A 14,933-nucleotide genomic window follows, 5' to 3' on the forward strand; every position below is an offset into this window, starting at 1 on the left:
GAACGCGCTTTCACAAGGATTAGAAAAGAACTCTCGTTACCCGAGATGATCTTTAAGTCAAGTGAACATACGTTAAAAGATCGTGGTAGGATTTGGGAAACTAAGAAATTTGAGAAACTAGGATCTTCCCCTTCTTTTTTTTATTCCTCTCTCTATCCGTTTCATTTCTATTAGTACAGCCCAATGCGCTCTTTGCATTTCATACGTAGGAGTTCTGAAGCAATTACCGACATCTTCGGAACCAATACCAAAGATTTTTACGCCTAAGATAGTTTCTACTTCCGATATGAGAAGATTTACGAATTTCTTGTTTCTATTCAACGAGATGTTATAAACGGACAAACGATATTTGCATCACATATATATTGCAAGTATTAAATTTGTGTGAAACGGTAGATACGATACTATAGGACGATGCTTAATCGTAAAATACAATTCTTGAATCGAGTAACGGTATTGGCATTTATGCCGTTCATTAATGTTTCCCGTTGTTTTTACGTCGATCGATATCGTTATGAGGTATACGCGATGCGTCGTACAAAATAATCCACGCATAGATCAGATGAATAAACGATGTTTCTCCGTTTGTCCAAGATTTCTCCAACTCTACCGCATATTCACTTAGATCAACGATGAACAATTTAATGGGATATAAAACTGGTTGATCGTAACTTGCGAAATGGTACTCGACTAATTATTCGCGATTCTATATTTAATAGCCGCGATTGTTCAAGCTTAAGCAATGCGTTTTACATCACGAAGTCAATTAAACGTCTTGATATTGGCACATGACACGTTTACTTTCTGTCCTGCCTACTTGAATTCTTGCGTAACCCTCGAACGCCAATGAACACGAAAGAACGCGAAAGAAAAAGAGCATAGAAAATGATCCTTGAAATTGATGAAAAAATTAATTGAATCTCATGTGCCATGGACGATCAAGAAACATAGAGAATGTCAAATTATAATAGGCAGAGAATGGAAACCAAAAATAGAGATAGAAAAGACATCCGGAGCAGTGAGCCGAATGAAAAAAGGGCCGAGGTGCGAGTGGGAGAAAGGCCGAGATACGGTATCGTTATCGTTCCGCTCGAATCTAATACGGATGAAATTCCAAAGCAGCCCGCGTACAAATGGTCGCAGCCACGAGGATGTCCGTAGCTTCCTGCTCGACCATTCTGATCAACGACGACGATCAGCTGTTACGCGGCCACCCACACACCCACGTGTGCACCTGAACACACGCCACGCTACGAAGAATCGGCTGCTGGCGAGGACACGTTCGTAACCAGTTCACCGTAAGCAGACATCGGGAAATGTCTTTTTGTTTGCGATTATTACCCCATAATGTTCTTGACGTAGTATGTACTGTCTGTTCTCTGGATGTTCAATGGTAACGTGTACTTTTTGATGGCGCTATTCGTTTCCGTCAAAAAATCGCCCTGGGTTATTCCTGCGTTACCTTTGAACATCACTGTGAAATGAAAAAGCTTAAGATTGCTGGAAGACGGTATTATTTCTGAACGTTCAAGTCACCGCTAATGGCACAATATAGAGCTACTATGCTCTGGACGACATGGATTTAATCAGAGTAAATTGATTGTGAAGTAATTTCTTTTTGTGCAAGGAATCTTAAAATTGAACAAATACTTGGATAACGATCGTAAAGGTTACCCGGATATAGAAAAGTAGAAAAGAATGATGATGTTTTTCGATTCACAGATCCAGAAATGGCGAGGTTGATCAATTTGGCAATGTTCAAAGACTGCAAGGATCGTTCGAAAAGAAACAAAGAATTCACTATACGGATGAAGAATTCTAAATCCCTGGTTCCGTTAATTAAGAAGGAACGCGGGGAAGAAAACATTCAAATATGAATGAATTATTCTTATTTCATCACGTACGAAAGAGCCATGCCGACTTAAAAAAGATCCCGACTTTAATATGACAATATGTATGCCGGGAGTAGGGCGTAATAGAATTCACCTAAATCAAGACTATAATACAAGCAGGGCTAAAACGAGATCTCGGATTATAAAGACAATGACCCCGGCAACGAGTCAGGTAAGGACCGACACAATAATTCAAAAGGACATCTAATTCGTACGAGAAACTCGTTTTTATTCCCGTTACGAGAGAAGAGGTCATCCCGCTGGAAGCGCGGGAAGAAGAAAAAGCTGATGGAAACGAAGAAGAAAAGGAACGGAACGATTGACTGGACAAAGAATAAATGACTATGTTCCACAACTTCCGCCGGCATGGAATCGAAAACGTCTCACTCACAGTGCGTCGTGCTTGCTATCCACCAAGAGTTATCTAAAAAAGCTTCCAAGCGGAGGAGGTCACCCCTATGTAACCGCGTGTCATGACGAATCAAGAAGAATCTCTGTAAACGAAAACCCGCATGCTCTCCCTCATGTTCTAAACTACTCTGTCCAGAGAAGACAGCAAATCGAGATCGTCGAACGAAGAATTTACCGAACGCCGAACGGAACTAGATGCCTCCAGCTCTATTCATGCTAATGCATTCCATTCGCATTCTTCAGCGCACGGAACTAACGTCAAGAACATACAAGTACTCGTGGTAGAAAGGATATAGCGAGGATGTAAAGTCAGACGATCGATGAGGTCCACAATTTTCAACGATCGGAACAACTAGTCGTCGACAACCATCGGAACCAATTCAGAATCAATTGCTCCTTTATAGTACTTATATGTATCAAAAAAAAATTGTCTACTCCTTTAAAGAGGAACAGTTGTAACTCGCTTAATTTCTAATCTATATTTTGCAAGCTCCAATTACTCGCCGTTGAACTAGTGGCGCGAAATTCGATAAATTCAATGGGTGATTCGATGGACGATTCGATTAACATCAAATTTGGAAGAACTTGAGCAGAATGAGAGATTCTTATTAAGAAATTGCGAGCGAAAAAAATAAGAGCGGGAGTGCCACGAGCCCTCCGGTAGCAAGGGAACGCGTAACCAAAGGGGGTCCATGTATTGGGCGTTCTTTAAGATGGCCGATCTCTTCGCGGCGCGGAATCAATATTGTTGGATTGACTCGATAACGCCTCGTAAATATAATAAAGCCCTTGGAACCTCGTCCCTCTGGATCGTCTGTGGCGCGGGGCAGCGCTGCCTAACAAAGATAATGGTCGAAGCCCTGGGCACCCGGTAGGCTTCTACTATGGAGGGGTTCGATGGAAGGGCCTTACAACCCCCTCTACACAAGTTTCCTACTCGTCTCTGTCGCTCTTCCTTCCCCTGCGTGCTTCTCTCTCCCTCTCTATCGAGCGAAACACGTCGCGGCCAGAGCTGGCGGGCAACGCAACAACCGAGTCAGTGAGACTCAGCCCGAGCCGGCGAACGGTTGGCTCTTGGCGCGTTCTTTGCATCCGTTCGTCCGTTTGTCCGTTCGTCTCGTGTTCTACTGCGATCGTCGACCGTTCTACGAACTCTTCCACGACTGTGTGTGGTCCCTGGATCTGGATTCGCTGGAAGTTCTTGCTCCCCGGAACACGATAAAAACGGGACGATCCTTTCGATCGATACGAAATAGGGAAGATCGAGCGTGACACGAAGTTTGTTGATCACAAGATTCGTCGATCGAAGTTCGGAGATTTTTCGAGTATCACGGAGGACATTGTGGTCGACGTAGTGTCGATTCTAGAAGAAGAAGACTGGAATAGCAACGGAGAGGATTCGACAATGCTGGCGAACGTATAGTGAGCACGCGGAGACTTCGACGACCGGTACGAGGATGTCGCGCGTCGTGGACCACCCTGACCGTCGTTGTCGTCACCGTGTACCGGTGACGACGATCCTCGCGGCGATCTTACGGTGAGATCGCGGGGCCCGCGTGTACGTGTCTCTGCGCGAGCTTTTCCGTGTATAAATAGACTCGATACTCCATCTCGGATTACGAGAAACAGCTCCGATTCGCCAAAGTATACGCGGCCAAGTGTAATCATTTACATGTGAACAGGAAGAAATCCTTGTATCTAACAACCGATACGAGTAATCCAATAAACGTTCCGTGAAAATAGTGTTATGATCGTCAAGAAGATATCGGTGCACGTTTTCGAAGCAGGGACAAGTTTTAATGGAGTTTGAAAGTGGTGACAAGTTCGACGAAAAGTGATCGTTTTTCGAACGATGATTCCAGGCATGACAGCTGGTAGTTCGATATCCAGTGCAAGGAGGAAGGCGTGATTGATCGGGGAAACGACGAAGGGAGAAGCAATTGTCAGGAAGTGGAATTTTCGCGATAGTAACGCACGTGTACATGTAAGCTCCTCTTCGCTTCACACGACGCCCGTGGGAAGCTGTACTAATCCCGGATTAATGCACACTGGAAATCACAGCATGGAGGACATAGTGAGTACATTTCACCTGTCAAACAGCTATTATTTTCGGGAGAAGGAATGAATTTCACTTGAAAATAGTAAAACAACGTCGATGACAGATCGACTGGTGTGTTATTAACGGGGGTCCCAGGTAGACGAGCGTTTGCAGTCTCTTCTCGTGCCACGAGTCGCTTTGCCACCCTTCTAAACGTTGTAAGCGTTGTAATCACAGAGTCCCGCGCAAATGACGTACGATCGCCGAACATTAGCCGCACACGATTGTTGATAATTACAAGAAGAAACGAGGAAACAAGCGTGGATACGTATACATAAGTGAGGTGGCAGCGGGTACTTGGAAAGGGCTACAATTATTGCGACACAAACATTCAAATTATTGGAAAAACACTGTGATCCATAAAGGAGCCAAGCCTTAGATTATAGTCCTTCGAAATGTCGAATTTTCTACACTTATATAAATATAATACCTAAAGCGGGTAATTTTATTCTGGTTAGAGTTTACAGAAATTTATCGATTCACGATTGATCTAAATTATTAGCATGGTAGTTGATTCGAAACCAATGCCAGGATGCAGTCTGCATCCTTCCATGTATGAATCTCGTTTCATTCGCATCGATGATAAATGTCTTACGTATCATCTCGCGTAATACTTATTACAACGAGAAAAGAATCGCGAGATTTATTGAATCGATATGCCCGGTTGGTGTAAGTTAGCTAGTACTGATTACAGTCGAAGCGATCACTGACGAGAGTCTAATGGCCGTGTCATTCCGAAACCTATTTCTCGAACAAAACGCACATCATCAAGATTGATAGAACCTTGGTTAATTGAAAAACTCCAAATTAGTTCAGTGTCTGATGATTTCATCGATGGCACTGGAGAATTAAAACTTCGCCTTCGCTCATTTCGCTCATTTCATTGAAAAATTCTTCGATATTAAAACCACGTCATCTATACCGAGGAACTGAATGTCAAATGACTAAATCTTCATTCCTAAGAGTAATCACTACAAAAAACTTGCAAACTACGTCATCCGAGTTAGACTTTCGAAAAGAGAAGGAAACGAAACGCGATCCATCGTTCGCCGAGACAACTTTCGCGAGTTAAGCGCGTCAGAATAAATCGCAGTCGGCGAAATCGCACGTGGGAACCGGCGAATTAAAGCGATACAAGAGGAGCGGAGGGAGGCACGTACCTGCCAGAAGTACTCTGGATGGATGAGCGTCGACGGGCGTGACAGCCGGCGTATTAAGGCAGCGACAGACAAATTTCTGAAGCGCGCTCGCAAAAAACGCGGCCGCTCGCGGAGAAGAGAAGTGTTTCGTCCTCGTCCATACAGAGGAAGGATCGTCGCTCGGTGGCTCGTTACGCCCCGGTCGATTAGTCTTCCGAGGCGACTCCACGTTCGCCGCACTACACGTGCACATCGCGCCGGCTCGCGTACGCCGCGGACAAGCAAATTCATTAAAACCGGTTCATTTAATAGGCGCGCGCATTACGCGCTCGCTGAAATTTCGCCGGCGAGACGAAACGCGCTCTCTCTCGCTGACGAAATACACCGCGTGTCTCCATTTTTCATTCCCTTCGCGGTCTATCTTGTTCGTCGTTGCCGAGGATAGTTAGGAGAAACGGATCGCGTCGAGTATGATGAACCAAGAACAGGATGAAGGACTGACACACATTATGACCACGGCGAAGATCGGAGGAATTGTTTCGATGATGTAGCAATTCTTGATTAGTTCCTTGAATTATGATAAATAATCTTTGCTTCGTTCTTTTTTTGTTAGGACTTTGCGATTACAACTTCTTTTAAAGTTTTAGATTTACGCCTAGTAGATGATCTTCAAGTTTTATTTCAACGTCTTCTGAAATCGCTCAATAGAAAGGCATTCCGGAAGCTGCGCTCAAATTCAGCTTTTTGATATCGCACAATCATTGCATATTGAACGAACATTGTCGAGATTAATTTGATAGAAACTAACTGCAAGCTTCTGATTGTAATTCCTATTGCCGGAATACGTTATGTACTTAGTATTTCCTACTTGGACGAATTTCGAAAGCGAAGAACACACGATACAAAAGCAGTCACTATCCGGTGTCTCTGGGTGTTCAGTCAATTAGCTCGGTAGAAAGGCTCGCGACGCGCGAGCATGCGTGAAAGCATAGTTCGCATTGGTCGGCTTGCGCGGCTCGTTCGCGCGGGACAATAAGGCGGGGATTGCATATTGTTGTTTATATTTACACGGCACGGCATAAATCTTCGTTTAACTCGCATTCAGTGGACGTTCGAGCGAAATACGGCCGCGCGGCTCGGTGCGACGCGAGCGGATCGACTGCGAGCCGCGTCACACCGCGCAGCACTTCGTCACGGACAAAGCGCGGTCTTCATTAAAGCTAGCCTCTTTGCGTGCCGGCCAACCATTAAGGACCAAGGACCGGCCTACGACTAATTTGTACTGTAAATGAGATCTCGAGGATCGTTACCCCCCGTGAAACAACGCCGCTTCGAACCGAACCCTCTTTATACACTCTTCCTTTCGGAATTTCTGCTTGATAACGCGCGATCGTGTTTTCTATGGTCTCGATTTTTTTCAGCGATATAATTTTACCGTGGGAGGGACTCCTTTTCTATCGTAAAATTTATAACCTGTGAAACTGAGTAATTCCGCGTAGGATAGATATAATTTTATTTCTGGGACCTTTTGCACAATATTTTCGCTAATAATATTAGTTCAATTGTGCGCAAGAAGATGATGATAAATTGGTTTCTATTTTAAATTTAAACACTGTAAGTTACAGATGTTGAAACAATTGAGACTAAAAAAGTTACATTTTCTTAAATTCTATTGCGTGAATCTCGGCGTAATAAGAGATAGGTGTTAAAATTGGTAACTGGCAATGGAATCACGTACGAGGAACATTCGTTACCGAAGAACAACGAATCATTGTTCACGAGATACGGTTCACATAGTACCTTAAAATTTCCCATAAATCTCGTCTCGCATGATATTTCATTCTTCCTTTCCGCCGTGCATTTGCACATAGTCATAACGTATAATTAAGACTCACCTTGCAAAGGTTGCAAGCTTGCACTTAACCCGGCGCTCCTCCTCCCGACGATTTCAGCCGAATCGCCGTAATAAAATACACGCACAATGGCCAGATAAGATTTGAAAGCTCATTGTTTAGAGCGGTACCGGAGAAAATACACCTCGATCTCCGTAAATCATCTTGCACAAACATCGTTACAGACTGTCCAAGATCTGAGGCTTTGCGAATCGCGCGACGTGTACCGAACCTCCCACGTTACAAGGGAGAAACGACTCGATTAGCGGAAACCGCGGTCGCTTAATGGCGGTTTCTCGTCCGGCGATCGTTTCGAATTTTCTCTCGTACACGCTCGTGTACCGATACGGTGTATATACACAGCGAAATATCCGATGGCCGTGGGCCACGATCGGCTCTAACACGCCATGAAATTGCAAGAACGACGACTCTGCTCACCCGCTGGAAATTGCAGTCGTACGTGTTGACCGCTTCGAAGCAGGCGAACTCCGCGAATGACACCGTCTATTCTACCATCGCTGGTAATGACGCTGTTTTACAGATATTAATCACGATATATCGAAGTGAAACGAATCCTCTGTTCGCGACAGCAATCGGCCACTCGCGGCTTTTACACACCACGCGGCTCTTCTATATAATTTCGCCATTTTAAACGCCGGCTTTTAACTGGAGGTAGCGACACACCCTCCAGCTCCAAACTTTTTTTCGCTTTCGGCTCGACTCCTCCGGCGCAACCGAATTACTTTTATTAGGACGAAGTAGCGTGTAATTATAGTCTATGGTAACGGACAGAGGCAATTCCATTCAGTAGTGAAATTGCTGCGGTAATTCTAATTTTTTACACTTCGTTGACTTCCGTGCTACGTAAATAACGAAGAGAAATGGCCTCCAATTTTGTTCCGATTCTCTAACGCTTCAAAAGTTCATCGAGTATCTTTTTAATCCTTCGACGCGATGGTTTATGCTTTGAAGCATATGATAGAATTATTTTCTGTTTACTCGGTTTAATAACTACATTTCTAATATCTACATTTACTGCAATATCTACATTTCACTCGTTAGAAATAACGAACATAAACGTTCAAATACTTTTGCAAACCACAGTGCAAATAAGAGAGTTAAACGTCAGCTCGTTTGACAATTTATTTCCTCCTCGCTCTACGGTGTAATTAACCTTTTACAATCCTTCCAACTTAATTTCATCTGTGTTTGAACAACTCAAGCTTGATCAAAACCTCTCATCCTCGTAAAATACGTACAGAGAAACTTTCCTCGCGGGAAAGTAATGATGATAGACTATCGGATGAAAAAGCACACCGCGCGTTTAAAAGATAAACTTGCAAATGGCACGTATAATGATGCAACAGCCCACAATGATCTCTGCTCATTCCTGCAGAGGTAATTCGCGTATAATGTTTCCATGAATTGAGACATTAGTTTCAGAGAAACGCATGATCGCCATTCAGGCGCGTGCGTCACGACTGGCAACACAGTTTTTCCGAGTCCCAAAGCTCGCAAGAAGAAGCTGATGACTACCCTCGGGGATGCGTTCGTAGCAATTTTCACCAGGTTACGACTGACATACCTGCTTATGCAGCTTGGCTCGATCAAACGTACAAACGGATCTCTACCGGAGCATTTATATCGCGGCGGGCTGAGGCGTGTGCAATATTTCGCCTGTCCGCGAGTAGCTTTTATGAAAATACAACTATCAGTAAATTACCGTCGCGAAATTACGAATATCGTGGCTCGTATATCACAGCGATTATTTTACGTACGAACGGAAATTTATCGACCAGATCCGACGCGTTCGTTCGTTCGTTCGTTCTTAACGCAGCGACAGCGCGTAGTTTCACGAGTTATTCATTATCCCGTCTTCTCGCCTGGGAATTTTCGTTCTGGCCCAGAGCGAGAAGCGTTTACTGTTCATTACCAAAAAAGTGACAGTGACTTTAAAAAATATAAGTCATATTTTCTTCTTTTAGAACTCTTTTATAAAATTCAATATATTGTCAACCAATCGCGTTTCAACGCTATCTTTGAGTTTGATTAAACATATGCTTTGTAGGTAGTGTAAAAGTCAGAAAATTGACAAAAATGGATTTATCATAACTTTCGATCTTCGAGAATTTTATCGTTCCAAATATGTACCATGAACAATGATCTCAGAATGTATTCCTTTTTCGTGCGTATTCCCCTCACGCTCCGCATAATTTCGGAGCTTTGTTCACAAAAACGGCACCGTCTGACACCGCATCGATTATCTACTCTCGAATGCTCGAGCATTCGGCCGAAGATCTAACGCGAATTCGTAAATCTTCCGCGGTCTGTGGTGGCGGCAGCGACACCCTCAATGCTCCCTGAATTCTGATCCGAATCTGGCCGATTTTGTTTCCTCTACGCTCTACACGTTGCTGTCTTTTTTTTCTCAATGTCTCGACCACAACCATTGCAAGTCGCGGTCGCATTCAGAATTCACCAGACCCTGTCGCCAAAGGGGTGGAGCCGCAGGAAACAGTGTCACCGGTATTCTCACCGGATAAATCTCTCTGTCGCCATGTGCCTTCAGAAACGTCATTATCTACATACTGTACACGTGGCTGGTTATGTGTTCTTCGAGTGGAAACGCGGTGCTTTATATTGGCGTTGCGTTGGGGTGCAAGATTATAGCGTGGGAAGAAACACGTGGATGATGATGACTGGACGTAATGCAATTCTCGTAGGGGTGAGGAGGTTAGTCTTTTATCGACAATCCTGGTGAAAGCGAGCTTTGAAGTTTAATCAGGGCAGGCGAGGGAAAAGAAACACAGGCCGAGAATATCTAGGAAGGGTGTTTCATAAAGTTCGGAACCGGAATGACATTCATAAATAATTTATCCGGTTTCATAGCATAACCGGTGCAACTACGCAGACCCGTTTCTGTGTTTACTAGCGTCCATTCTTTAGCCTGGATTACAGTAAGAACCGGATCTTTGAATGATTCCAAAGGAATCAACGGTGTTAAAGTGACTTTCGCTGAATCGCAGACGAAAAACGTGATCTACGCGGGTTAAGGAACACGAAATTCAGTTTGAATCGATGGTTTCTACTAATTACAGTGGGCTCTGCTCTAAATCAACGTTTCGTTTTGAGCACGAACGAAATTACGTTGACCCTTGTCCGAGCATATAGTTCTTGTACAAGCATAAATGTATTCTATACAGTTCTGCACGGGGTTAATTATCGTATCCGAATTTAATTACCCAGGAAATCGAACTGGCTTCCGATTAATCGCGACACAAATTACATACACGTCAGTGATTAAAAATAAACGAGAGTTCAATATAATGCAACCGATGGAAGAAAAATGCGAGAGGATCACGCGAACACCGCGAAACACCATATGCCCTGCCCGTGCTCAATTTTATCATCCTGGATCACGAACCTGGTGGCCTTGGTTCGTTATAGTATCACCCTCAATCAGACGAATTCTCTACGCATCTGCCGCGTTCCCCGCAAGGCAGCCGCGCGTGTCCATGCGCCGATGGTGACACGACGACGAAGTTTCCCTGGACTCTTTTTCGATGCCATTCGAGACAGCTGCGTTACTTCCCATCGAGGGTTGAGTGACGTAAACGTTTTACAGTGAGATAATAACCGATCGACCATATTTGTCGAAGGTGGGCTTAAATATTGGCGGACGAATATTTAACCCATTATGAAATCCAATCGTTTATTCGTGTTTGTTCGTGTAATGGAAATAATGGATTCTTTTTCGTTATATGGATTCGTGAAAATATAGGAAAGTTGCATAATGCTACCGCCGGTAGCGATTAGAAACGAGTTTCTCAATAAAAGCTAAATTGCCACGGCATCACCAAAATTCCATCGGCGAATCAGGCGCTCTCCACATTCCACGATCCTCATATCCACAAATTCCCGCTATAGAACTATGGAATCCTGATAATAACAAAATTCTTCAGAATCGAGATATCTACTTCTCTGTTCTTTGATCCTGGGAAACGCCCAATCGCACGGTTAGGGTCGAGCGCATCAACGCAAGAACCGCGCAATGAAAAGTGAGTCAGCGCTGAGCGGAGGCGGCTTGCGCTCAGGTTTCCTCCGTTAGGGACTCGCGCTAATTGGCAGTTATTTCCTATCCTACGTCTACCGGTGTTTACCGTATACGCAGTGGCCGCATGCATATGCATACGAAGCTTCTCTGGAAATTCTTGGACCGATGTGCACGGATTCGCGCGATAGCGTGCCCTGTTGACCCCGACCGACCAAGAGGAACGTATAGTTACAAGCGGCGTGTATCGGTGCACCCTCGTACGGACCACGTTTCACCAGAGAAACTGCGCCGCCATTTGCATATCGCGGAGGGTGCCATTGAAAGCTGACAAATCGACATCGTGCGGGTAGTTGAAACTTTTTCTTTTGTAATGAAAAATTTTAGGAAAGCTGGTAATAGAACCTACGTATCGTCTTTATCATTCAGAAAATTTAACGTAACTATTTTAATAATATTTCTCTACATACTACGCTTCGTGATATAATACGCCGTAATTCCGGCCATCACGTGCATCTGTTTATTCCTGACTCGGCTCGTTGCACAGAAAACAGATTACCATCTCGATTAATTAAGGTACCAGGTTTTTAAATTCCCCGTAAAAATTAATCTCCGGCCCTTACGACAGAAGATTTCGATACAGTCCACTTTATCAGATCTCTATGTATGCAGAGAGTTGCAACTCGGTGCAACAGAATACCATAAGTCGTGCGGTATGTGTAGTACGGGTTTTCGACAACAACAGTGGGGCTGGCTAATTTATTAGCGTGTCGCGTCATAACCGGTGATATATCGGTAACGACGGCTGGTATTTTGCTACGGCGAAACGAGGAACGACTACATTTTTGAGATGGTATTAACAAAAACCAGGAGGAGGCAGGGTTACAAGATCCATCGGCGGATGCATGCATATTTATGCAGCGGTGCGGCGGAGGGAGCATTTCTTTCCGCGGCGCTGATGGCTTATAACACCCAGATCATCGCCGGCGCAGTACGCCCTTATAAGATGAATTCGCAAGCAAGAAACGCCATTAGCAGTGTCGAGAAATTTATCTTCTTCGCGCTGGGGACAGAGTCGCGCGGCTTTGGCGAATCAGGCCGACGCGACCATGCGATTACTTAGTCGCGTTATTATCTGCACTTTATCATCGTCAAACGGCGTTGAGACATTTGGAACGCCTCGCGACCTGTATGTCGACGAGCTCGTGGAGCTTGTTCCGTTTTTTCCCCGACTACCACTCTTTAATTGCCTTTCTTTTAATTTCCTCGATATCACGGAGTAGATTAAGCGTACAGGATTTCAAAGTCTTTGCTTTCGTTTGCGATCCTTCTTTTCCATCGTTAAAGTATCTGATACGAAACAGTCTATTCTAAAACATTGCAAAGACTTTTGTTGGTTTTCTGATTTTATATCGCTTGGCCGCACAGTATTTTAATGTGAAATAGTTACAGAAGGGAATAATAATCCGCTTGCAACGTGATAAACTTTAATGTCTTAGAACGATGCCACTAGGATCGCATCGTTACGCGAGGAGAAAAGATCGTTAAATTTAAACTTCAATTATTCGCGAAAAACTCGTCGATTCAGTGGCTCGACGCCTTATTAGCGAGAAGATTATACCTCGCGCGTTAATCATACCCTTAACGCGACCGCGGCTATGGGTGACGAGTGTTTTCCGTTGCTTTCGTCGCGGCTAAACGAGGTGAAACGGGTGCGATAGGAGGCGAAGAAACTGCTGGCAACAAACGACGTACACGAGGACAATTCGATGGCCAGCTGGAACGCTCATAGGATTTAATCGTCGCTAGATAAATTCAGCGGCTTCTTAATTAGCGAATCTGATGTTCGCACTGACGAGAGGCCAGACCGTGCGAGATCCGGAGGAAGGAAGAGTAGGAGGAAGAAACACACCGCATACCGGCTCATGCATTATGTATCGTACGGAATACAGCCGGTATTGAACGCCTAGGAACATTTACTGACCGCTCGAACGCCGGTACATGCCACCGGTACCTGCATTTATAGAAGTACGCAAATTGGCTGCAACCGTTCGCTCGCGCGAACAACTCTCGCGCCGAGAGGACGCGAATCGTGGAATCGTTCAACGACGTTCCTCGTATAATTCCACCGGAATAATTATAATTGTTAATCGTCGGGACCAAGAGATGGAATCCAAGAATCCAGGCGTTGGTATGTTCGCGATTCAACGCGATTGGTATGTTTGGGGATTGTCGTACGTTGTATTCAATGGGGTCGAGGACGCGTGTCATTGTTGTCGACGAAATTGCTGCGGTTTTCTTTCCTTGACGTTGCCAGTGTTTTATGTTCGAAGAACTCGAAAGCGAGGTTCGTGAAAGAATGCAAAGTAGTGCGATGAAATATGGTACAGGAAATTGACGTCGGTTTAAAGTCGTACGTAGGTTTAAAGAGATAATAGTGAAATATATCTGGAGTGGTTAATGTAAGAATATTCAAGATTCGAATTGTTAGTTTAGTATAACGTGAGTAATTGAACTTTCTCCTATATGTCCGTGCCTAACAGATGACTACATCATTCGTCAGAGTTTTCACACACTTCGTTTCGGTTACATAACACTAAGAACGAGCCTTACAAATGGTTCCGCTGACTCGTTTATAGTCTCATTATAATCGAGTATGTAACGCGCTGGATTTTTACAGAAAAGCTCAAGAAATATGAGTAATTCTCGTTCTTTGAAGTAATAATACCGACTGTTTCCTTAATTGCACACCCACGGCCGAGTACAGGAAATTCGAAGATCGAGCATCCATTTGGTTGCTTAACACGAAAAAGCCTGAAGTAATATCGTAGTCACGGGAAGTACTTATAATCAGCCCGTCAAAAGCGAGTCTCTAATGACGGGCTTGTGCAAATCAACCTGTATTCAACGTGTACAGTGTTGCAAGAATTTTGATACCGGTGATTAGGTACGTGGAAGTACGATCCTGCAATTCGAAATGCTCGAAACACGTAAGTACACGATGCGTTGTAAGAGGCGGTGCGTTTCTGGTTTGGTTCAGGTGGTACGAGAAAAATGATAAAAATCTTCCCTTGACTCGGTTGCGACACGAGTTCTTTGTGAAATGACGATGTCCAACGTAAATCCCCGCAATCAGATCAGCGTTGAGACATTAACGCATTGTTACCGGTCTGCGAAGGAGGCCTGGTTTCACTCCATTTGATATGCATCATCTGCCGTGCGCCGGTACGAGTACGTATCGATCGAAACATCGCGGAAATTCCATACCGGTGAACGCAGGACTGCGTGAAATAGAAACGCATTGTTTTCCGTTAACCATTCGAGAGCTGCCGCTCTCTTTAAATATCATAACTTCCCACGTTAAACGCTATCCGCTGAATAGTATGCGTGCGAGGATTCTCAGACGATCGTTCGACGAAGCGCGTGGGCGTGTGTATCTTTTGCTCGTAG

General features: G+C 44.4%; 1 protein-coding gene across 2 annotated transcripts in view; it reads left to right on the forward strand.

Annotated features, from left to right (window-relative positions):
* Positions 1–2,250: 2,250 nt before the first annotated feature.
* LOC132904546 (TSC22 domain family protein 1) overlaps positions 2,251–14,933 on the forward strand; it is a 76,825-nt gene continuing 64,142 nt past the window's right edge. For both annotated transcript variants that reach the window (XM_060955155.1, XM_060955156.1), the window contains exon 1: positions 2,251–4,377. In XM_060955155.1, the coding sequence (XP_060811138.1) occupies positions 4,345–4,377 (33 nt within the window). In that variant the 5' untranslated portion in view covers positions 2,251–4,344. The remainder of the gene's footprint in view (positions 4,378–14,933) is intronic.

Source organism: Bombus pascuorum, chromosome 2 (genome assembly GCF_905332965.1).
Source record: "Bombus pascuorum chromosome 2, iyBomPasc1.1, whole genome shotgun sequence".
Classification (NCBI taxonomy): domain Eukaryota; kingdom Metazoa; phylum Arthropoda; class Insecta; order Hymenoptera; family Apidae; genus Bombus; species Bombus pascuorum.